At 41.3% G+C, this 21,807-nt stretch overlaps 3 protein-coding genes across 3 annotated transcripts; 1 reads left to right on the top strand and 2 right to left on the bottom strand.

The window, feature by feature from the left end:
- Positions 1-576: 576 nt before the first annotated feature.
- asf1ba (anti-silencing function 1Ba histone chaperone) lies at positions 577-7,046 on the bottom strand. Its single transcript, XM_049561875.1, has 4 exons — positions 6,622-7,046; positions 5,686-5,801; positions 4,749-4,925; positions 577-1,381 (listed from the first exon to the last, which is right to left on the bottom strand). Exons 1-4 carry the CDS (start codon positions 6,728-6,730, stop codon positions 1,190-1,192), a joined length of 594 nt encoding a protein of 197 aa, XP_049417832.1. The 5' UTR covers positions 6,731-7,046; the 3' UTR covers positions 577-1,189.
- Positions 7,047-8,954: 1,908 nt separating this feature from the next.
- crb3a (crumbs homolog 3a) lies at positions 8,955-14,549 on the top strand. Its single transcript, XM_049561876.1, has 5 exons — positions 8,955-9,253; positions 9,451-9,520; positions 9,801-9,997; positions 12,452-12,498; positions 12,593-14,549. Exons 3-5 carry the CDS (start codon positions 9,865-9,867, stop codon positions 12,800-12,802), a joined length of 390 nt encoding a protein of 129 aa, XP_049417833.1. The 5' UTR covers positions 8,955-9,253; positions 9,451-9,520; positions 9,801-9,864; the 3' UTR covers positions 12,803-14,549.
- A 956-nt stretch (positions 14,550-15,505) lies between these two features.
- On the bottom strand, positions 15,506-18,421 carry tubb4bl (tubulin, beta 4B class IVb-like). Its single transcript, XM_049561778.1, has 4 exons — positions 18,156-18,421; positions 17,238-17,346; positions 16,964-17,074; positions 15,506-16,868 (listed from the first exon to the last, which is right to left on the bottom strand). The coding sequence occupies exons 1-4, from the start codon at positions 18,210-18,212 to the stop codon at positions 15,811-15,813; spliced, it is 1,335 nt and encodes a 444-aa protein (XP_049417735.1). The 5' UTR covers positions 18,213-18,421; the 3' UTR covers positions 15,506-15,810.
- Between the last annotated feature and the right edge of the window lie 3,386 nt (positions 18,422-21,807).

Below are 21,807 nucleotides of genomic sequence, written 5' to 3'. Positions count from 1 at the left end.
TCTCGGGCGCTGATTGGATAAGCATCAATACATCCAATCATTGCATTGATGCGATTCGTCTGTCAAATGGCTTTGTCCCGCCTCCCGGACTTGCTAGTAGCCAATACGCCCATAACTGTAAGTGTGTTTTTTTCCTTTTGGCTTTAAATTATCAGCTGTTTGTATTTATTGAATTGAGTTTCGTACAGAACACAAATCAAACGCCGATGCAATCTGTAATCATAATCATAATTGCATAGCAGTATTTTCCAAAGCCAGTTCTCTAGCCTAGCCACCCCTTTTACCCGACTGCTCTGTGATTGGGCGTGACGTTAACACGGGCTATTTTTAGTAAAATGTGAAAATATAAGGGGATACTCACACTGATATTTGTGTTACAGTTTGGGCACTGTTGTGTTTGACCTTATCACGAATAACTTAAAGTAGTTGTTTGGTACATTCTTAACAATTATTAGTGCAGATGCATTTTTAAAAAATGGTTCACATTGTTTTCCTGCCTTTGTGAAGACAAAATAAGACAAGTAATTACGAGGAACACAGCACTCACTATCACACAGACATCCATACACAGATAAATAACAAATACAATGTTATTTTATTTGGAACACAAAGTTGCAAACAAACAAACAAACGAAAAAAAAATACCAAGAGGAAGTTACGTAGCTCATTCAAAACTCCGCAAAGTGGGAAAGAGGTTTAAGTGCAAAAGAAATTTGAACACAAATATAATGGCAGATTATCAAATTCCTGTACAGCAACATGTAACATTTTATTAACCTATTGCTTCAGTGCTGAAATCCTCTTAAATGGGTACAAATTAGTTCTGCACCAAAGAAATAAAGAGAGGTGAGTCACACATCAGCTTCCTGTGCTGTGTCAGTTCAGCTGTGTCATGTCATAGTTACCTTTTCCCTTCCATGAGTGAAACTACTTCGATATTGCTTTTAACTTCATGGCAAGGAACTCCCCGTCTATAAGTGATGATTATACAAGTAAGATGTTCATAATCTTCCTTGGAACAAACACTCGTCTGAAGCCCGATATGAGAGCTCGTATTTGACAAGCTTCAGGTAAATAAGGGCAGCTGTAAGGCAAAGATGTCTGTACATCCACGCTAGAATGTCCACAGGCATTCTTCAAAAATAAGGTCTCAAGCTGTGAGTAGTCACCTCTGGGGCAGAGGTCATCTCTATAAGCAGTCCATAGAGTTATCTGGTAGTATCCCTAAAGGTGGGGCTTTGCCCGGGAGACAGGATGGCGGGAGCATGGAGTTTGACGTGGGGTCCACATTTTCAGAGTCTTCCATTCGCTCTGCACAGCCTTCCCAGTTTATATGGAATCTGGTAACACGTGGGTTTGATGCCAGAATATTTCTTTGGAGCTGAAAAGAAGAATGGACACATACATGAAAACTTACTACAGATATTTCTATTACTTCTAAATTTTAATGTTTTTTTTTTTTAAGACAAAAACCCACAAAAACTATTCTAATGGGAAAGGTTACAATCAGCATTTGTTTCCAAAACAAATGACTCTGCAGGAGTCAAATACCACAGCTGGGTGAAAGCGCAAATTTTAGCTCCTTTCCCGGTGTGATGCAATGACGGGCTTGCAGAAAATACCGTCCATCTCCGCCCAAGCAGTGTACTCGAACAAATTTAAAAATATATAATTTAGAGACCGAATAAGTAAGAGACGGGAAATAGAAGTAACCATGTTAAGATTTTCATTGCCTTCTACTGTTTATTAACCTGTTTTCCAGCCTGTCTGTGACATCAAATGTGACACAACAGCAAAAAAGAGAAGAAATACACATAAGAAGAAGATGACAGAGAAGAAGAGGAAGAGCCCTGAACGCAGTTCTGGTCTACTGGCAATGGAAAAGCCTTCTATCGCCTATTTTAACAGGTTTTCCCACATTTAGAAAACCTGCCTTCACACCCTAATTTTGTTGAAAAAAGGATTTAAGTGTAATTAATAAGAGATTTTAGACAATTTCACCATATCTGAACTTGGTCACCAGCAACAGTACAGAAATTACAAGTCTGCATTCACATTTTACAACCTAAATGGAGATACCCTGACCACATTTCCACGGAAGAGTGATTAATATTCCTTTAGTTGCAGATCATTTTTTCTAATGTGCATTGTGCTACTATCTAGTTAGCAATGCATCTCATTTTCTTTGGCATCTTGACTCGGGGCACGAAATAGAGTTGGGCGGTATCCAAATTTTGTTACCGTTAAACCTTCACCACATTTTCCCGGGGTATACGGTATTACCGTGACTAATTAAAATCACTTTGAAGGGCTCAGAGGGAGTCGCCAAAATGTTGGCTTGCGCCTATACTGTTCAGAAACAGAATAGCAAACATTACATAGGCCTAAGAATACTGAAAAATAACAACAAAACATGTACAACATTGACGACTTTTAGTAATAAATATTTTAAAAAGTGCAAATGCAGCAGTCAGCCAAACAGAATGAAATAACAACAAATTGTCTGTGGGCTACAGTCCACTTCCAATAAAGTAACAATAACTAACAACGGCAATAAAGATAATGTGTGTTATACAGCGTATTCTCAGACCGCAATGGGTAAAGTCCGCTGGTTTATTTTAAGAACCTATCAACATAAATAAATTTAAAGCACAGCTCTACGGCATCCAGTACTAGGGCTCATCAAATAAGAAAAACAGAACATTAAATAACAAGGTATGACTGAAAATGGGCATTAATAATCCTATCCTGAGAAGCAACGGAAAATGCTGTTTGTTGGTTTATTTTTAGAGCCTACCTTTAGTTTGAAAAGTTCACCCTCTCCAAGTCCAAACTGTTTTGACCGTCAGAACAGACTACTCCTCATTGAAAATGAAATAAAAACAAAGTATAATGATAACTATAGCAGCATCCTATGCTTCAAAACTATTCAAGGTTTTTCGCCAGAAAAACCAGCATGTTAACTTTTTCCAGCTGGAGTAGGGCATGTAGTGGATTGACAACTTTGGCCACGGTTCTGATTATGCGCTCTGAGGGAGAGCTCGTGGCACAAACGCACAGGTACTTTCAGGCAGCCCTCAACATCAGAGGTAAACGCCTGGCTCAATCACATTTCCAACTGAGAAGGAGGTCTCTGTCTCCCTGAATAACAGGCTCACGACAACAGGCAATTATGTCTGCTTCTGCTCGCTTCTGTATGGTGTTGACCAGACCTGCCACGGCATCGGCTCTTCTTTGAAGGAGACGGCACATAGTCATCTGTTTTTCGGTGGTTCATGTTGCGCTTCTTCCTCCTCCACTCTGATGGCCACTGGACCTGCTGCTGCTGCTGCTTGCACAAGTTGTGAAGTTGTTTTTTGCAACCAACTTGCTTGACGTGTGGCTTGCCATCTTTACTTCTCTTTCTCACGTCCGAGCTGTCACGTGACGACGTCACATCCAAAAACTTTATCAAATGTCCCGACAGTAGTTAAGGGCAGTTATAAGAGAAACATTATAGCCTACTATTAGTTTTAAATTGTAATAGTATTAAATTGAAAACTCAACCACACATACATGGGTGCTGGACAAGCCCTCATTATTTAGGCATTAAATAAATTATATTTAATATTTTATCTGGCTCCTGTAGGCCTATATGGGCGGCAGATTTTTTTTAAAGACGGTAATGAAACTGATACTGTTGCTATTTTTAGATACTGTGGGATACCTTATTACTGTATTATCGCCCAACCCGAGCAGGAACATCTGAACCCTACAGATAAGAATGGTACAAAGGTGCCAAAAGGTATTCATCCATCCATCCATCCATTTTGTAATCGCTTATCCTCTTGAGGGTTGCAGGGGGGTGGGGGGTGGGGGCTGCAGCCTATCCCAGCTGACATTGGGCGAGAGGCGGGGTACACCCTGGACAGGTCGCCAGACTATCGCAGGGCTGACACATAGAGACAGACAACCATTCACACACACACCTACGGACAATTTAGAGTCACCAATTAACCTGCATGTCTTTGGACTGTGGGAGGAAGCCAAGTATCCGCACTGACACGGGGATAACATGCAAATTCCGCACAGAAGGGCTCCCCCACCCAGGATCGAACCAGGAACCCTCTTGCTGTGAGGCAACAGTGCTAACCACCACACCACCGTGCCACCAACAGTAACATATCAGCTATATAATAGCCTACATTAAAGTACAGCGTTGCACCTGTAATCACTCAGTATTTTCTTTGTACATGTGAGTTAAAAGTTATAAAGAAAATCCTTTGTCACAGTGGCTTACGAAAGAAGTCACTATCTGAATTAAGAACATTGCTTATAGAGAGGTAACATTTCTGCTTAACTAGTTATATAACTGAGGGAATTTGATAGGATTACTAGTAATTTTTAGAGGACCAAACAATCTGTTCCAAAGTGCAGGCTCAACAGAAAGAAAAGCTTCAATTCTGCAAGGTATTAGTGTACCATGCTGCTTGATTACCCTCAATCTTGCTAATTTTGTATGATTAATAGAAAAAAATGCTCCTGGGCTTCTAGGGTTGTGTTGTGTATCGGGTCTTTCGCCTAATATTTGTATAGTGCATTTTGGGGTTGACTTTTCATTGTAAAATTCCTTCAAAACTGTTTTTTAACCTGACACAACACTGTACATTCAATCTCATGAAATATTATTATCCAAATGATTATTTTAAACCAGTGAAATAAGCATGAGGCAGTCACAGTGGCAACAGATTATCCAGAGATCAACCAACCTGTGTGTAGTCTGGCTTAATTGGTGGATTTTCACGAAGCTCCGGTTCCGTGTATTCGTTGTTCACATAGTAACCAATGCGAATGAACTCCTGGCCACGGTATGTGCAGGTGATCAGCACCACAGTCACACCAACAGCATCACTTTCAGGAATCAATCCAGTGTTTGGAGCATCAGCCTGATAAAAAGAAACACAACAATAAAAAATGCAAAACTATAAAATAACTTTTCCCATACATTTATTTCAGAATTTAAACTGTCTACTTGTGAGATGGGGATTATGGCACCAGGGTTGTGATACGATAATCAAAATCTGTCAGTGTGAAAGACGGCTTGTAAATAATCAGTCACAATCTATTTGGACCACTTGTCTAAGTGGACTATAACATGGATAATTTAAATGCCCAAATGGGCTTTCTGACTGATCCTGCACCACAAAGGTTTCTAAGAACTGAGACTTAAGACAGACTTGACATGATCCTGCTGACAAAGTACAACAAGAGGCTGCTGGAGCCGGCCTGTGTTAGTATGCTATGAGCAGATAAAATTGTAAGTGGTTTTGCTATACTGAAATAGGCTTTTATGAGGCCAACATGTACTGGGTAGGCCATTATACACTTGAGAAAGAAACCTGTCACTATGCCATGGTGGACAAACTATAGAATGTATGCCAATGTATCCACAGTGAGCTACTATAAACCGATACATCAGCCTGATTGTACAGCATCTCATCCAGTTTTGTGGCAGTAAAAACAACTACCCACTGTGTAAACAATTAGAAAGTTATGCAGTAGAGAAAAATTCTCAAAAATTTTAAAGGAAAGAGAAAGATGTAACACAATATAACAAGTCGTTATGAAATTACCATCCCTGGGTATGCTATATGGCTTAAGCAACACAAGATGATGTTTAAGTTTGTTTGCCCCAACCAAACACACCTGAAACACAAACATATGTCTCCCAGCAGGTACCGGGCCAACTAGGACAGAGTCGAGGATTTGGTCGTACTCTTCACTCTCCGCTGAGCCAACATAGATGATCTTCCATTCCAGGTCTATGAAAGATGACAAACAAAACAAAGAAAATGAAGTTATGTTTCACTTTCAAATGCAAAGTTATGGTGGTGTGGAGTGAATGTAGTGCTGAGACATGAAGTCCATTAACCAATTAGGTGATGAACAGAAAAAATGATAACTGATTGATCACATTTGTCACTCATAGCAAGAGCTTGACCTACAACATGTGTCCAAATATAGTTACATTTACTGGTTAAAAATGTTCAAGTTAATCTATTGCCTGTGCAACAGTGCTGTGTACAAACAATAGCCAATACATGTAGTGTGTGAATACTATTTCACATGCTACTAGGAACAATAGAGGACACAGCACGGTTGATTGCATGGCTATAACAATGTAAGTATACAGTACATTGCAACACTAAATCCATTTTGTGCACTATGTGTTGTAAACCTAGATTAAAGTTGACACACTGAACTTTACTGTGCCCATATTCAACTCACTAATGTTTATAACATAAAATGAGTGATGGTTGAAGTTGCAGTGCAACCTCTGAAAAACACTTTCACAATAAGAGATGTATGCACTTTTAGCTGCGTTATCAACTGTTGCTTACATTTGACATGTATGTATTAACATATTTATCTATTAGTTACACTGATCTGACCTAATGATGCGTCCACCACGGACAATGACGTTACACACACCAAGCTGTGTGGGCACAAGTTAGCAAATGTGGCTAACCTAGCTTTAGCCGTTTCAGTTAGCAATCTCTAGTACACGGGCAGAACTACCAACGGGCTCAAGCTTTGGCCTCAGACACACAATAATGACAGCTTTTCTTTGACGGTACTTGCCTTCGGGAAGGTCTTCCATACACTCAAACGTTATTTCAAACTGAAAAGGGTTTCCAAATGGACTCGGGTTATCTAGGACAGCCACATTCAGCACCTGTACCTTCGCCATTGTTGCCGAAGCGCTAAAAACGAGCTAACGTTGACTAAAAACAAACGTTCAAACCAGATTCCCGGGGAATGCTTTAAAAGCAGCACTAACGTGCAACGACACAAGCCGTTCACAGAGTCAGCAGTGTTATCTGCCAAACGCCTTCAGTTTTACCAAACGTAATCCTTATCTGAGAGTCTAAACGCACACTTGTCACTTAATTAATGTTCAATATAACTAGCTGATATTAAATTTGAGGATAAATATGCCACTCTCCCGCCGCTTTCACCGTCCTACTACGACAGTGAAAACATGACCCGCCCCACTCTCCTTCTGATTGGCTAGTTCTCGTTGCCTCCGATAAGAATGTCACGGTAAGCCATTCAGAGGCAGAGTAAGGCAGACTAGGGCGGGACATTATAGCTTGCTGTCCTAGGGAGAAAAAAACTCACTACCCAGGTTCCACCGCGCCTACGGCAAGCGGTATGTGCGCGAAAGAAGAGCCGCTTGAATCAAAAGAAAGGCGAAGTACCTCAACTGCCCCCTAGTGGCACGGGTTTACAAGAAATAGTTGCACCTGCCCACATTATTAATTGTAATTATTTTAACCAGATAAAAAAAAAAATCCTCACTCCAAAGTGCTAAATCAGTTTGGAAGCTTTATCACTGATCTATCAACTCTCACATCAGTCCATACATTGCAGGTATTTTGCTACTGTGTTCGTTACCAACAGTTAAACATAATTACTTTGGGCTGAGAGGTGCAGTGAATTAACTTTGTAGTGTCCCACCCTAGGAAGGCATTTTCACAGTATAGCCTACTGCAATCAAATACAACAAACGACACTGAAAATCATCATTGATGATTTCTGAACAAAAAAGGATGCATATAAGCTTCACAAAGATAATTATTGCAAGGCTATTATGAATTATATTGTCAGGCACATGCCATTGTGCATGTGATGTTTCCACACCCTGTGTAAACCACCTGCCTGCTGTCATAGTATATGAGACAACTGACTGGTATGGGCGTTCTCTAATAAAATGACCATACTGCCTGAGGCAACTGAAAGGACAACTGTGTCACAAACACATCACTAATAATGTACGGTTTTTATATGGACACTTGTCCATACAAATACATACAACACGACAAAGGCCTACAACTTGTTCATGGCATCTTCACATACAAGATGGTAAAAATTGCTCATTGGTTATCATGCCTTATTTGCAAGAGCGTTTGAACACTAGGGGTGCATATGAAATGGCGGGTTTGGGGTTCCTCTGACAGAAAATTTTGAGCATCAAACATTTTATAAGCTATCCTGATTTCTGGTGAATTTCCATGCACGGCATGCCTTTTCTGCACCAGCTGATGTTGCACATGTCTTTAATTTAGTCGAAATGAAAGTCCTCTGCTCAACTTATTCCAAATTTTCAGCTCTCTATATTACTGTAACCCTCTTTTCTTGATTGTAGGTGTTCTCTATAGTTCTTCTGGGCTGTGGGTAATAAGCAGGCTACAACATTTGTTTCTTCCTCTTCGTACAGAAACTTCTTCTCTGTTAAGCAGGAGGCACTCACTGTCTCTTGTGTCTCACCAATACCTGTCCCCACAAAACAAGGGCAGGTAGGAGACAATTAAAGTCACTCCACTTAATACAGCAAATGAAAATACCAATTAAACAATACACAAAGTACTATAAATGACAATGAAATACGAATTTACCAGTAACTCAATAATGCTGAATCTATTACTACTTGAATATGAATAATGTACCCATTAATAAATAACACAGTAACTTAAGTAATAAAAATAACCCTGATTCATAACCTGTCTCTCATGAATAGTCACATGAAATACTACATCACTAAAACACAGTATCAAACAGTAAAAAATACAATAAAACAAGCTACCCTGCCACCTCCTCAGAGTGTCTCATTGCTCATTACAGGAGTAATTTTCCACAGCAGTTTTCTCTGCTCTTGAAAAACGCCTCACTGCCCTCACACACTGTTCAAATGAAAACTATCTGAGCACCACAGATTAGGCCTGACGCTGCCTACATTTTCTTTGCCCCTGTGAGTCTGTGAGGGGGAGATTAGGTGAGGATTAGAGCCCACTGGACCAGCTGGCCGCCGAATTCATCCTTAAAATATCTCAGGAATGCTGATATCCTTTCTCATGTCTGGTAACATGAAACCTGATGGAGGCGCTATTTCATGCCAACACCATCATCAGGCAGGTTGCTAGGTAAGAGCTGGGGAGGGGAGTACAGTTAGGCATTGTGCTCCTGCTGCAGGTTGAGTAAGAGCGACCTGGTAATCAGGAATACAAGTTCAGTTTAAATAAAGTTTCAGGAGCTAAATAGACTTTAATGTGACTGAAGTTATCTTTTAGATAATGTAGAGTATTTTGAGGGAGCTGTTTTTATCGCAACAGGAGTGATCGGGTCTGATCTGCTTCAGCAACCTGCGCTTTTCCTCGGCTTTAATACAAAGGAGTATCTGTCCGCTGTGCTGCAGGTGGATAACTGCGCTCAGGTAATGTAACACGAAACTCACCCATGTGACCAATGGCGATTTGAAGAGTAGGCAAACTGCTTTACATAAACTGGTAGTGCAGAGGAGGATGTAGTCCGGCACTGGAGCCATTCAAGTAAGCACGGTTTGTGCCTTGAGGTGTTACCTGTTAGTTTTCAATAGACTGAAGTATTTGTTGCTGTTTCATTTTGGACAAGGTGAGGCGGAAGCGAGGAATCAGCCTGCTGCTCGATGTTCCTGGATCACCTGAAAACAGCAGGATCACTGGTATGTGTCTAAAACAGGATGTGGGAAATGAACTTTACAAGTTATTGACTTATTTATTAGTAGTAATATTGTTGCAAATAAGACATTTAAGACAGCTGTGCTCAGTTTTAAATACGTGTTCTATTAATAGCTTATTATTTTCCTGTGGTGTGAGCAGGTTTAATGGTGATTCAACATCAGGCAGAATGTGTGACTCAGTGGTTGCATGGTGTTCCTGACTCAACCTCAGATTAAAGGAGTCTATAAGAGTGACAAAAAAATGACATTAATGTGTCTTTAGCTGTTAAAGATGGGCGATAAATCCATGCAGTGAACGCTGGACCCAACGAAATGGACCCGAGCTGATGAGCCGAACTCCCATTCTGCCCTCACTTGGCCCCTGCTGGTCACGGGTAGAGATGGCAGCGTGTCTGGATGTGCCTGGAGTTGTGGTCGGGAGTGTTTTACTGCTAGTGCTGAGCAGTAATCCTGCGTGCGGTGAGTCATTGACCATCCCTACATCCTCCCCACACAAATAAGACATCCAGATGACCACACCTGCAGACGCAGCATTACATCCTGCAGTGATAGATAAAATAAAAGAGATAGGGAACATTCCGGAGCCAATCTGAGACATGCACGGGCTTGTCAGCATGTTGTAGGAACATTTGACTAAAGATTGAAGTAAGAAACACACACACTGTGAGAAAGAGGTGCATTTAGTTCCGGTTTTATCTTATCAATAATTATGCATACAAAAGAGTTTCACAATAGAGTCGGCTCTCCTTTTAGAGCATGTCTGCCCCCTCCGGTGACCCCCGGCTTCTTGTTATCAAGTTGCACTTCTGTCCTTGCAGAGTTTACTATTTGACCTGGTGAATGATTGACTCAGAAAATAGTGAGGGACGGTTGAAGTCTCCAAAACAAAACCGTCTTATTAAAATGACTTTCAGTACTTTTGTATTGCTCAACACAAACAAACAGGACAACAATACATTGAAGTTGTTTTCCCATATATTTCTTGTCGTTTGACTCAGCTGACTGTGCCATAGCTTCAGTGCACTCTGCATTCCTGAGCGTCTCCTCCACCTCATACACTCTGGTCAAGTAGTAACTATGTAGTTTCGTGATGTCACTGAGTAATCACATGGCTGGTCATGGATAAAATGGCTGGGAACAGCAACACACAGGCCAGATAACTGGTGCTGTGTGCTGCGTTTTGTGTTGCATAAGGCTCAAAGCAACTTCTGCTGCACTGTTGGTTCCTGTTTTACTCTACCTGTGTAGAATAGTGTTTCCATTACATAAAAAAGGATGTGAATTAGGATTCCAAATAATAATTATTTTCACTGTCAATCTGAATATATTCTCTTGATTAATCAGTTAATTGTTTGGTCAGAAAATGGTTAAAAATGTTGATCAGTGTTTCTCAAAGCCAAAGATGACATCTTTAAATGTGTTGTTTTATCCACAACCCAAAGATTACTGTCACAGATGAATACAGAAACAAGGAAATATTCACATTTAAGCAGCTGGCATTGGAGAATTTTGCCTTTTTTCTTTTAAATTACTCTTACCGATGAATCAGTTATTAAATTACTTGGTGATTCATTTAATAGTTGACAACTTACAGATAAATCAATTTATTGTTGCAGCTCTAATGTGAATAAGTGCCTCCTTTTAGTTGGTCAACTATAAAAGTTAAACATTTATTTGTGTTTTTGTCTCATTGGCGTGATCTTTTGGACATTAGTAATAAGTTACAATCACACAGTGTGCACTTTATTATTCAGCTGGATTTTAAAGACGTATGCTTTCATTCATCAATGTATGGATTGTTTAGTGACTGTGTTTACATGTACTTAAAGGAAATTCAGCAGCTGGTTAGCTTATGTTAGCAACACGTCTGGAAACAAGTGCAAAGAGATTTCTTGCTTTCTCCTCTTGTTAATTTTCACTGCAGTCATTCTGCTGTTCTCTGCCACTAACCAAGAAAAGAAAAGTAATCGTTATCATGTACTAGCCTAGTTATATTTTTCTTTTCAACAACATTTTTAATTTTATCCCCTCACTGTCAATCAGATCAAATATAGAAATTTTGGTATCATGACAACGCAAGTGGCACCTCTAAAAATTGCTTACTGAGACATTATATGTTGTTTGTTTAAATACATATAAACTGAAATGTAAAAACAGCAATTCACTGTTTAAGGGGGGCTATGTACTGGACATTGACTAAAAAAAAATAATGGACGTAGCCACTGTGATGTCACCCATTCATTTGTGGACTGCCATTTTGAAGCCTAGAGTTCGGCACATAGGTATTGGACTACTTCTTGGCCAGTACTAGTAACCTCCTGGAGTCTCTGCTGATTACTCTTGAAGTAAAAGTCCTCTTTGTCTGAGACTGAGACAAGATCGAATGAAAATGCAGATGATTCTGTAACGAGACCGAGACCTTCAAAAGCTGGTCTCCACACCAAGAACGATCTCAAAAATACTGCAATACTGCTCTGCTGGTTCCCTGTAAACTAGTCCATTCATTCTTTTATTTCCCAAAATATCAAACTAATACTTTAAATCAGTGGTTCCCAACTGGTGGGTTGTGGTCCAAAAGTGGGTCTCAGGAACGTGTCGAGTTTTTATTTTGAAGTACAGTGAATTTCCAGCACAGAGCTTTTATTTTGTAGTGCAGTTTCCTGCTGTAGCATGAGTGAATAACATATAGCTACTTAACAAAGACAGCAAAATAGCTCGACATGACCAAAGGACACTGAATATATTACAATATGTGGACCTTAACTAAGAATTCTTTTAGTTAACGGACAGCCCCAATAGGTTACCAGTAGTGCAGGCCCAAATGTATGAGGTAAACACATGAAGCAGGTAGAATTAGCCTGAAAAGAGTTTGCATTATTACCAATGTTTCTGACCCGTCCGCTCTTTTCACAGGGAATTTCACTATGCTTGCAAGTGACAGCCATTCTAATAACACCGCTGTGAGTACCAAATCTTCATCATGACCACTAAATGACATCAGAAAGCATCCAGTGTCACCACATTGATCAAACCTCCGTTTATTTCCATTTGCAGGGACCCAACATTGCAGCTATCGTGGCCCCAACAGTCACCCTGGGTGTTCTGGCGATAGTCTTGGCTGTTGTTGCCTGGCTCCTCTGCGTGGTGAAAAAGAGGAGACAGACTGAAGGGACGTATAGACCCAGTGCAGAGGAACAGTCCGGTGCACGCGGCGTGACGGCACCTGATGCACTAAAGTTACCAAAGGAGGAAAGACTCATCTGAGAGTTTCTGCTTTTGTGTTTGGACAAAATCCTGTGAGGACACTGTGTGACGAGGTTCTCTCCCCTGAGCCGATCAGAGACAGAAACGTCTTCCCAGGTGTAAGAGAGGACAGACCGCCAAGACTGAGGCACCACAACTGATGCATTTACTTACAGCTTTCATTTCAACCTGCACTGACTGGGTCCTGTATGGCACTATGAAGAAATGCACCTGGACGTATGGATCTAGCTGATCTTAAGAACAGTTGAACATTTCAAGGAGGTTTTGAACATTTCCTCTGCACGAATGAAACAAGAGCTTCAGTATTTTATCACAACTAATAACTATAGTTTAGAGATGTTTTCTCATTTCAGTTGCCTTAATATGTCATTTACTCCACAATGTGATTTTGAAATACAGTCACTAGCAAAATCAACACCAATCTTTACCTCAAGCTCATTTCTTTTACTACTGAGAGTCCTGATGAGTCCACTGCATTTTAAATCGAGACAAATGTTTTTTAGCTGAATGAGTGTGATTAAATATCTTTTAATAATGCAAAAACTCTTGTATTTAAAAATTAAAAATGAAGTTATACAAATTATATTGCGCAAAAGCAACGATTGTTTACACTTCGAACTAGTTTAAAGTCTTGTCTTTCATTTCATGAGACCAAAAATGCAGATATGCTTTTACAATGTTGCATGTTTATTTAAGCTTTTGTCAAATAAAAAATGTTTGTGTTCACAAAACATTCAAACATTTTAAAGCATCTCCGAGGACAGTTTATACAATGCATTTAGTTACTGAAGCTATGATTATATTTCCCCTGCAATCCCAGTCAAAATAACACTTTGGTAGGAAAATATAAATGTACCATATCTAAAAAAAGATCTTCACAAAAATGGGAAAATGTAAACAAGTTCATAACTTTGCACGATGAGTCACTGGATGATGAAACACCTTAGCAGATAAGCAGGACTGGTTGTCATAGGGAAAAGTTCATCTCCTACAACAACCTGTGAGATGTTACCTGTGAAACACTGAGGCCTTTGTTAGTCTCCTTGGAAGGAAAGGTCACCATGGTGTAATGAAAAATTGCGGAGAGAGTTTAATCTTTTTTGTACAGGTATTTGTATAAACAGAAATATTTGGAAAGTAGAGGAAAGCAGGCCAAAATAATTTAACATCAACTTTTACTACAGAAAATAACACTGTAGTCTAGATTTGGACTAATGAAGGGTGGGAAGGTCCCCACACAGACGCTCCCCTCACATCAGTTGATTTTAAACTCTAAAATGAAATCACCTTTTTCTTAAATTAAAGAACACATCCAGGCATGGTTCATAAAAAAAGACATTTATATGAAAATCAAAGTACTTTTTTATTCCATCCAGATCCATGGTGTCTGTGGCTTAGAGGTAGAGTGGGTCTTCCACCAAATGGAAGATCGGTGGTTCAATCGTGGCTCCTCCAGTCTGCATGTCGAAGTATCCTTGAGCAAGATACTGAACCTTAAATTTCTGTCGATGGCTGCTCCACCAGTGTGTGTGCGTGTGTGTGTGTGTGTGTTAAAAACTGACTAACAGGTGACGCTTTGTATAGTAGCCTCGGCCACCAGTGTGTGAATGGATGGATGTGACTTATAATGTAAAAAGTCCTTTGAGTGGTCAGATGACTAGAAAGGTGCTGTACAAGTGCAGGTCCATTTACCATTACCAGATACTGATAATATTGGACTAATTGACTTAGACTGAAAAGACAGGTACATCACTCCTATATACTGTACAACGTAAGTGCTCACCAGGGGCGTAGAAATAGACAGTGCAGACAGTGCAGTTTACTGGGGCCTGTGAGGTGGGGGGGTGGGGGGGGGTAGAGAGAGTAGAGAGATTGGGTCCTTCACCAATGTGTTGGGTGGAGAATGGGCTCTTAAATTGCTACCTTGAAAATATGCCTGTGTTCAAAGAACCCTCAGTAAATTAAAAACAGTGCCATTTGCTATATATGCCCTTGAAAAACGCAAACTCATCTTCGTCATATTTTTGTCCTTTTTTGTAAAATAGTCAATGGCATCTATAATAAAACAATATGCTTATTCTAAAACTATTAATCAACTATTTAAATTGTTAAATTAATTTCTTTTTTATTTACAGATATGCAGTGATGATTGTTGGGTAATATCTATGTTGATGTTCTCCAATATCAAGTCTCTGATCATGGGACAAGACGATATGTGCATGATAGCGTGCACTAGGGCCCATTGTAACTACCTTACACCACTGCTTCTCACTGACTACAAATGTCAATAATTGTTTTCACCTTTACAATATTTGCATCACGGCTTAATTTACAGGCAGTATTCAGGGTTCAGTTTTTTCCCCAAATCAAAAAACATGTTTTTATAGACCACATGAATAATTTTGAGATCAGTGGTGTAGTGGAGGGTATATGAGGTATACCGGTCTTTCAATGGCCCTTTACAGTATGCCCACCTATTAGCCAAAAACCATTGGAATATATAGGAGAGTATGCCCACTTCCTCCTTGGTAACCAACCCATCTACCTAGGAGTAAACCCTGCTAATCAACTTCTACCTCACCACTGGTTGTGACCTTCCTAACCTTTGGGTTGAGAGTTACTTGGCAGTACAGACACTGAAGTGCAGTCATGTCAGATCACACATTAAGTGAATCAATAAAAACTCAGAGGCAGCAAATGTGGCCTTTCATTGGATTTTATTCACCCTACAGTTTCAAGGCTTCACAGTTAAAATCACTTGCTTTTCAATTCCGCAAGGCAATGAGAGGACAGATGTAAGGGTAAGTCAGAGCATTCACAACATACAAAAACAGTTAAACCAAAAACGTAACTAGCATCAGTACACATCGATGTCTAACACTAGAGCAACAGTGATCTAGACAGTGACAGTTTCTCAGTGTGTCGGGTCATTCGATTCATGATGGAGGAGGATGATGGGGAAGGGGTGTGTGTTAAAATGAGGTTTGGCAGCTGGTTAGGTTGAGGTTTTAGGCGACTTCCTCCTCTCCCTCCTCCTCAAACTCGCCCTCCTCAGCGGTGGCATCCTGGTACTGCTGGTACTCGGACACCAGGTCGTTCATGTTGCTCTCGGCCTCGGTGAACTCCATCTCATCCATGCCCTCTCCTGTGTACCAGTGGAGGAAGGCCTTACGGCGGAACATGGCGGTGAACTGCTCGGAGATGCGCTTGAACAGCTCCTGGATGGCTGTGCTGTTGCCGATAAAGGTGGCAGCCATTTTGAGGCCACGAGGTGGGATGTCGCAGACGGCGGTCTTCACATTGTTCGGGATCCATTCGACGAAGTAGCTGCTGTTCTTATTCTGCACATTCAACATCTGCTCATCCACCTCCTTCATGGACATGCGGCCCCTGAACACGGCAGCCACAGTGAGGTAGCGGCCATGACGTGGGTCACAGGCGGCCATCATGTTCTTGGCGTCGAACATCTGCTGGGTGAGCTCAGGCACGGACAGGGCGCGATACTGCTGGCTGCCCCTGCTGGTGAGGGGGGCGAAGCCTGGCATGAAGAAGTGCAGACGGGGGAAGGGCACCATGTTGACAGCTAGCTTACGGAGGTCAGCGTTGAGCTGGCCGGGGAAACGCAGACATGTGGTCACGCCGCTCATGGTGGCGGACACCAAATGGTTGAGGTCTCCATAGGTGGGGGTGGTGAGTTTAAGTGTGCGGAAGCAGATATCATAGAGAGCTTCATTGTCAATGCAGTAGGTCTCGTCTGTGTTCTCCACCAGCTGGTGGACAGAGAGAGTGGCGTTGTAGGGCTCCACCACAGTGTCTGACACCTTGGGAGAAGGCACCACGCTGAAGGTGTTCATGATGCGGTCAGGGTACTCCTCGCGGATCTTGCTGATGAGCAGGGTGCCCATGCCAGAGCCAGTACCACCACCAAGGGAGTGTGTAAGCTGGAAGCCCTGGAGGCAATCGCAGCTCTCAGCCTCTTTCCTCACCACATCCAGGACGGAGTCCACCAGCTCGGCTCCCTCGGTGTAGTGGCCCTTGGCCCAGTTGTTTCCAGCTCCACTCTGACCTGTCGTCAAAAAGTATCACAGTTCATTGATGGAGGAAAAACCATCACTAAATTCAGACGTGACTGCAGGTTAGTTCACTAAATTCACAGCTTACCGAAGACAAAGTTGTCGGGTCTGAAGATCTGCCCGAAGGGACCGGACCTGACTGAATCCATCGTACCAGGCTCCAGATCCACCAGGATGGCTCGGGGCACGTACTTCCCACCTGAAACCAAGTCGGATGCTTGTCAAGCTTGATGCATTATGTAATAAATGTAAAACACATGTATGCAAATTATTTTGCACGGTAGGTGAGCTGGGCAGGTGAGGGACGAAAAGAGATTGTTCAGTTTGCTCTGCTGTGTGTTACCACTGTATCTGGAGCTCACCTGTGGCCTCATTGTAGTAGACACTGATTCTGTCTAGCTGCAGATCGCTGTCGCCATGGTAGGTACCAGTGGGATCAATGCCGTGCTCATCGCTGATCACCTCCCAGAACTGAGAAAAACAGGCGTGGAAGGAAGGAGATAGATGTTAAGTCACGGTAAAAATAAATAAATAAGCCGTGTTTTTCGATATAGCACACTGCAACTTTACAGGAAGCTATTTTTACACCAGCAAATCTGCAATGGCTGTTTAATTCTCTAATTGAGTGCAGGTCAAAAGAGCAGTCTATTAGTCTGAAATGCAGGCTGTCTCAGGAGTAATCAAGCAGATGGCAATAATCTGATAAGCAAGCGTCTTTGATGCTGTGAGAACACACTGTACAATAAACCTCAGCAAGCTTTAAACTACCAAAATATGCAATCATATGTGTTAAAATAACAAAATAACATCATGGATTTGTGTGAATCAGACATTTTTCCAACTGGAATTTGCTTGAAAAGAATTAGAGCCCAAAATAGGTCATATAGGTGGAGGGGGAGGGGTGGCTACTACTACACCACACCACACAGACAGTGGTTTCAGTGCTACTACCATCAATTCTTTAAATAATTGATTGCAGCACTCGACAAAAAGTGTTTAATGCTCAAATCTTAATTTTGCAAAGCAAATGTATTTTATATGTTGCATAATTTAACACGAACGCACCCGTGCACGAGCCTTAAGCCCAGTGTAAACCGTGCAGAGAATATGAATGAGCAAAACGTCTATGATTTCAATTTTCATCCATTGCACGACGCTTGGATCAAGAGACGACACCGCCTTGGGTTTATTCTAGAGGATTCTTGGAGGATGGATTAGCTGCGGGCTCAAGTGTCGCCACAATGTCAAACCACACAGAAAATGGAAATGAGAAGAATTACCTTGGCTCCGATCTGGTTTCCGCACTGACCGGCTTGCAAATGCACAATTTCGCGCATTTTGGACAGATGGAGAGGAGGATGGTCGAGTAGGAGATGTGAGACTGAGCGGCAGAGATTCACACAGGATGATGACTCTTGCAGTCGGTCGTCCGGGATTTTGTTGCACCGCCTCTGAGACCGTCTACTGGGCTGAATCGGTGGTGCAACTTGACGTCATCGCCATGGCAACCAAAGACCGGAGGAGAAAGGGAGGGACCAAGACCCGTGGAAATGGCGGATAGGGTGTGAGGAGCTGCATCAGTCATCAGTTGGGATTCTCATTATTCTCATGAACCGAGTGCACTCACACACGCACACACACATCCTCCAATCACACACACAGAAACACATGACTGAGGCGTTTACTATGAGAGGTCATCGAGGTTATTGATGTGCAGTTTTAACAGTGAAGTCTATTATAAAGTAGGAGTTTATTATTTTGACTTTAACACACAACATCAGTCAGCCATGATTTGAAAGGACATGGACAGTAACATATAAAGTGTGTCAACTGGAGTTAGGGGACTTCTTGACTTACAACTTCATGTTATCCTACAGTATTATGTTTTGGTGTTTTGGTGCCATGAGGTCTGCATGTTAACACAGGACAAAATGAGTAAAACAAAGGATGTGCAGCCAAGGGCAAATCTTCTATAGAGGGAGTCAACACCCATTTGCCTTAGATAGATTCAACAAAGTGCTGGAAACATTCCTCAGAGATTTTTGTCTATACTGGCAAGGTAGCATTGTGCAGCTGTCGTAGATTTGTCGGCTGCCCATCCATGATGCAAAACTCACTGCATCCCAAAGGAGCATTATCCTGCTGGAAGTAGCCATCAGAAGATGGGTACACTGTGGTCATAAAGGACATGGTCAGCAGCAATACTCAGGTAGGCTGTGGTGTTTAAACCATGCTCAGTTGGAACTAAGGGGCCCAAAGTGTGCCAAGAAAATATCCCCCACACCATTACACCACCAGCAGCCTGAACCATTGATACAAGGCAGGATAGATCCATGCTTTCATGTTGTTTACACCAAATTCTTGACCCTACCATCTGAAATCCAGACTCATCAGACCAGGCAATGTTTTTCCAATCTTCTATTGTCCAGTTTTGGTGAGCCCATGTGAATTGTAGTGGCACCTGGTGTGGTCTTCTGCTGCTGTAGCCCATCTGCTTCAAGGTTCAACATGTTGTTGGTTCAGAGATGGTCTTCTGCATACCTTGGTTGTAACGAGTGGTTATTTGAGTTACTGTTGCCTTTCTATCATCTTGAACCAGTCTGGCCATTCTCCTCTGACCTCTGGCATCAACAAGGCATTTTCCCCCAGAGAACTGCTGCTCACTGGATATTTGATAGTGATTTCTGTGATTGGCGGATTAGGTATTTGCATTAGCGGGCAGTTGAACAAGTGTACCTAATAAAGTGGCTGGTGAGTGTACAAAAAACACAAAATCCACTGAATCCCCCTAAATCTTACACACTGCACCTTTAAGTAAAAGTACAAAATTCCTAGCATCAAAATATACCTATATCACCCTTTTGTTTTACAATCAAAATGGCATACACGATGAAGGACAAAGTCCACAGACCTCATTTTGTGCAAAAATGTATTCCAAAGTTTATCTGAAGCTAATATGAGGCATCTGAGTTAGGCACATTAAAAGGATATTGTCCAAAGTTACAGGCTATTTAGTACCAAATTCCGTGTTTTTGCTACTAGCCCTCCACTGCAGCTCAACAGGGAAACACTGTTGAGGGAAAAGCACATTTTTACAGTTGTGAAACTCTCCTTTAAAGCCCTCAGCCAGTTTCTAAAGTTAAAGATGTTTTTGTATTATTTTTGATTTGAACATTATTAAAAGACTGCGGAAAACCTATTTATTCACTTTGGCTTTCGTTATTTTATTTTGAAATAATTCTCTCCTTGTTAGTATTCTTACAGGTCTTTTTATTGTCTAATTGTAGTGTCTGTTTGGCCTTGTTTTAATGTGTTGCATTTGTATTTTTTATTGCAAAGCAATTTGAGCTACATCTCTTGTATGAAAAGTGCTCTACAAATGCAGTTTATTACTATTATTTTTATGCTATTATGACTATAAGAAAACTCTGCATGTGAACACTGAATATTCGTTACCTGTGGGCCTAAAAGGCAGACACTATTATGCATAATGTTGAGTTTTATATTCAGAATCAAGGACACCTTTAAAAATTAAATTATGCTAAAAACATGTCACTTTCCATTACAACTGGAAATGCACTGCCACTTCTCTACAGAAGTTCACTGTGTCATTTAATCTATTTTTAGCTGCCATGTATTTTACATTTTGTCTTTCTTGGATTTCTCTTTCAGAAAAGATATTTTCTGGTCCTTTATATGTGAGCAAAAAATGACCTTCTGTATAAATGTGGTGTGTTAAGAAAAAGACTAATTATGTCACACGCATGCATATTTCAATGATATAAAACTGATGAAATTCTCATCAGCAGCACTGCTGATATACCTTTATGAAATAAGATAAATGTGTCTTTCTTGTCAAGACTTTCAGATCTTGATGGTAAAAAAAAAAAAACTGCACAAGTTGAGGCATATTTACATATTTTCTGTCACAGAAGAGGGATTACAGAACATTTTAACCAAAAAATCCTAATTTCTTAAAAACATAACTGTGGATGCAACCTTCCAGGAGGATGACACAGATGTATATGAATCCTTTTTGACTGTCAGTACACAGAGGTCATGTGATTCTGACAGGACAGATGTGAAATCTACAAGCACACGTGAAAGCAACATCTTTAAGAGGTTGTAGTCGGTATGGAAACGCTGCATCAGATTAAAATCAAGGAATAAGGTCCAGCAGGCAACAGAACAGGATTTGGATGAGGTTGTCAAGTCAGAAAGCAGTGACTCAAAATATGGCACTCCTTGTCCTGAAGAGATGTCTCCCACTGTGTCAACCAGTTCCAGTTAGGACATCAAGACTGCTGAGGAAGCAGACCTGACCTCTGTCCCTCTGGAGATGGTTGATTATGTGGAGCATGAGGACGTCACCCCGGAGACTGGAAATGTTCCATGAGACCTTGGATCAAACATCGAGTCATCTGACCGTGCGTCTCCTCCCACTGCCTCAACCGCCTCCAGTGAGGACATCAAGGCCGCTTTGCAGGCAGACCTGACCTCTGTCCCTCTGGAACTGATGGATGTGAAGGATGACGACATCACATCAATAGAGAAAACTGTTGCGCCAAAACCATCCACCACTAGTAGAACATCACGGAGAGAGGTCTTCATTCACAGATTCATTCGCTGGCTCACTGGCCTGAAAAACATCCTCTACACCATAATCAAGGCATTTTTTGACAGCCTTACTGAAGAGTAAGTAGTTTACTCACTGAAACTCCTGCTTACACTTGAATGCACATGGCATTTGTTGCGTGTATTTTTGTTTTTGTGCTTTACCTTTGTTTCTCTGTGTATTTTCCTTTTTGGCAGCAGAGAGAAATAAGCAAATGTATTTCTGCTGCTGAAGTGAAGGACAAGCTGGCTAACGTGTGTGTGGTGGTGCTGACACTCTTCATAGAGACAATCAGTGATATTCTACCACAAGCCATG

The sequence above is a fragment of the Epinephelus fuscoguttatus genome, linkage group LG19 (assembly GCF_011397635.1).
Source record: "Epinephelus fuscoguttatus linkage group LG19, E.fuscoguttatus.final_Chr_v1".
Classification (NCBI taxonomy): domain Eukaryota; kingdom Metazoa; phylum Chordata; class Actinopteri; order Perciformes; family Serranidae; genus Epinephelus; species Epinephelus fuscoguttatus.
The sequence above is the reverse complement of the archived record's forward strand: the minus strand, read 5'-3'. Positions and strand labels throughout refer to the sequence as shown.

Bases quoted from the DNA above. Each gene is read 5' to 3' on its own strand.
- tubb4bl (XM_049561778.1), bottom strand. From the start codon at position 18,212: ATGCGCGAAATTGTGCATTTGCAAGCCGGTCAGTGCGGAAACCAGATC. The intron at 17,075-17,237 runs GTGAGCTCCAGA...ACTTGGTTTCAG, and splicing joins CTACTACAATGAGGCCACAG to GTGGGAAGTACGTGCCCCGA. The intron at 16,869-16,963 runs GTAAGCTGTGAA...TTTTGACGACAG, and splicing joins ACCCGACAACTTTGTCTTCG to GTCAGAGTGGAGCTGGAAAC.
- asf1ba (XM_049561875.1), bottom strand. From the start codon at position 6,730: ATGGCGAAGGTACAGGTGCTGAATGTGGCTGTCCTAGATAACCCGAGT. The intron at 4,926-5,685 runs GTGTGTTTGGTT...TCTTTTTATCAG, and splicing joins GACATATGTTTGTGTTTCAG to GCTGATGCTCCAAACACTGG. The intron at 1,382-4,748 runs GTTGGTTGATCT...TCTTCTTTTCAG, and splicing joins TTAAGCCAGACTACACACAG to CTCCAAAGAAATATTCTGGC.
- crb3a (XM_049561876.1), top strand. From the start codon at position 9,865: ATGAGCCGAACTCCCATTCTGCCCTCACTTGGCCCCTGCTGGTCACGG. The intron at 9,998-12,451 runs GTGAGTCATTGA...CTCTTTTCACAG, and splicing joins GAGCAGTAATCCTGCGTGCG to GGAATTTCACTATGCTTGCA. The intron at 12,499-12,592 runs GTGAGTACCAAA...TTCCATTTGCAG, and splicing joins GCCATTCTAATAACACCGCT to GGACCCAACATTGCAGCTAT.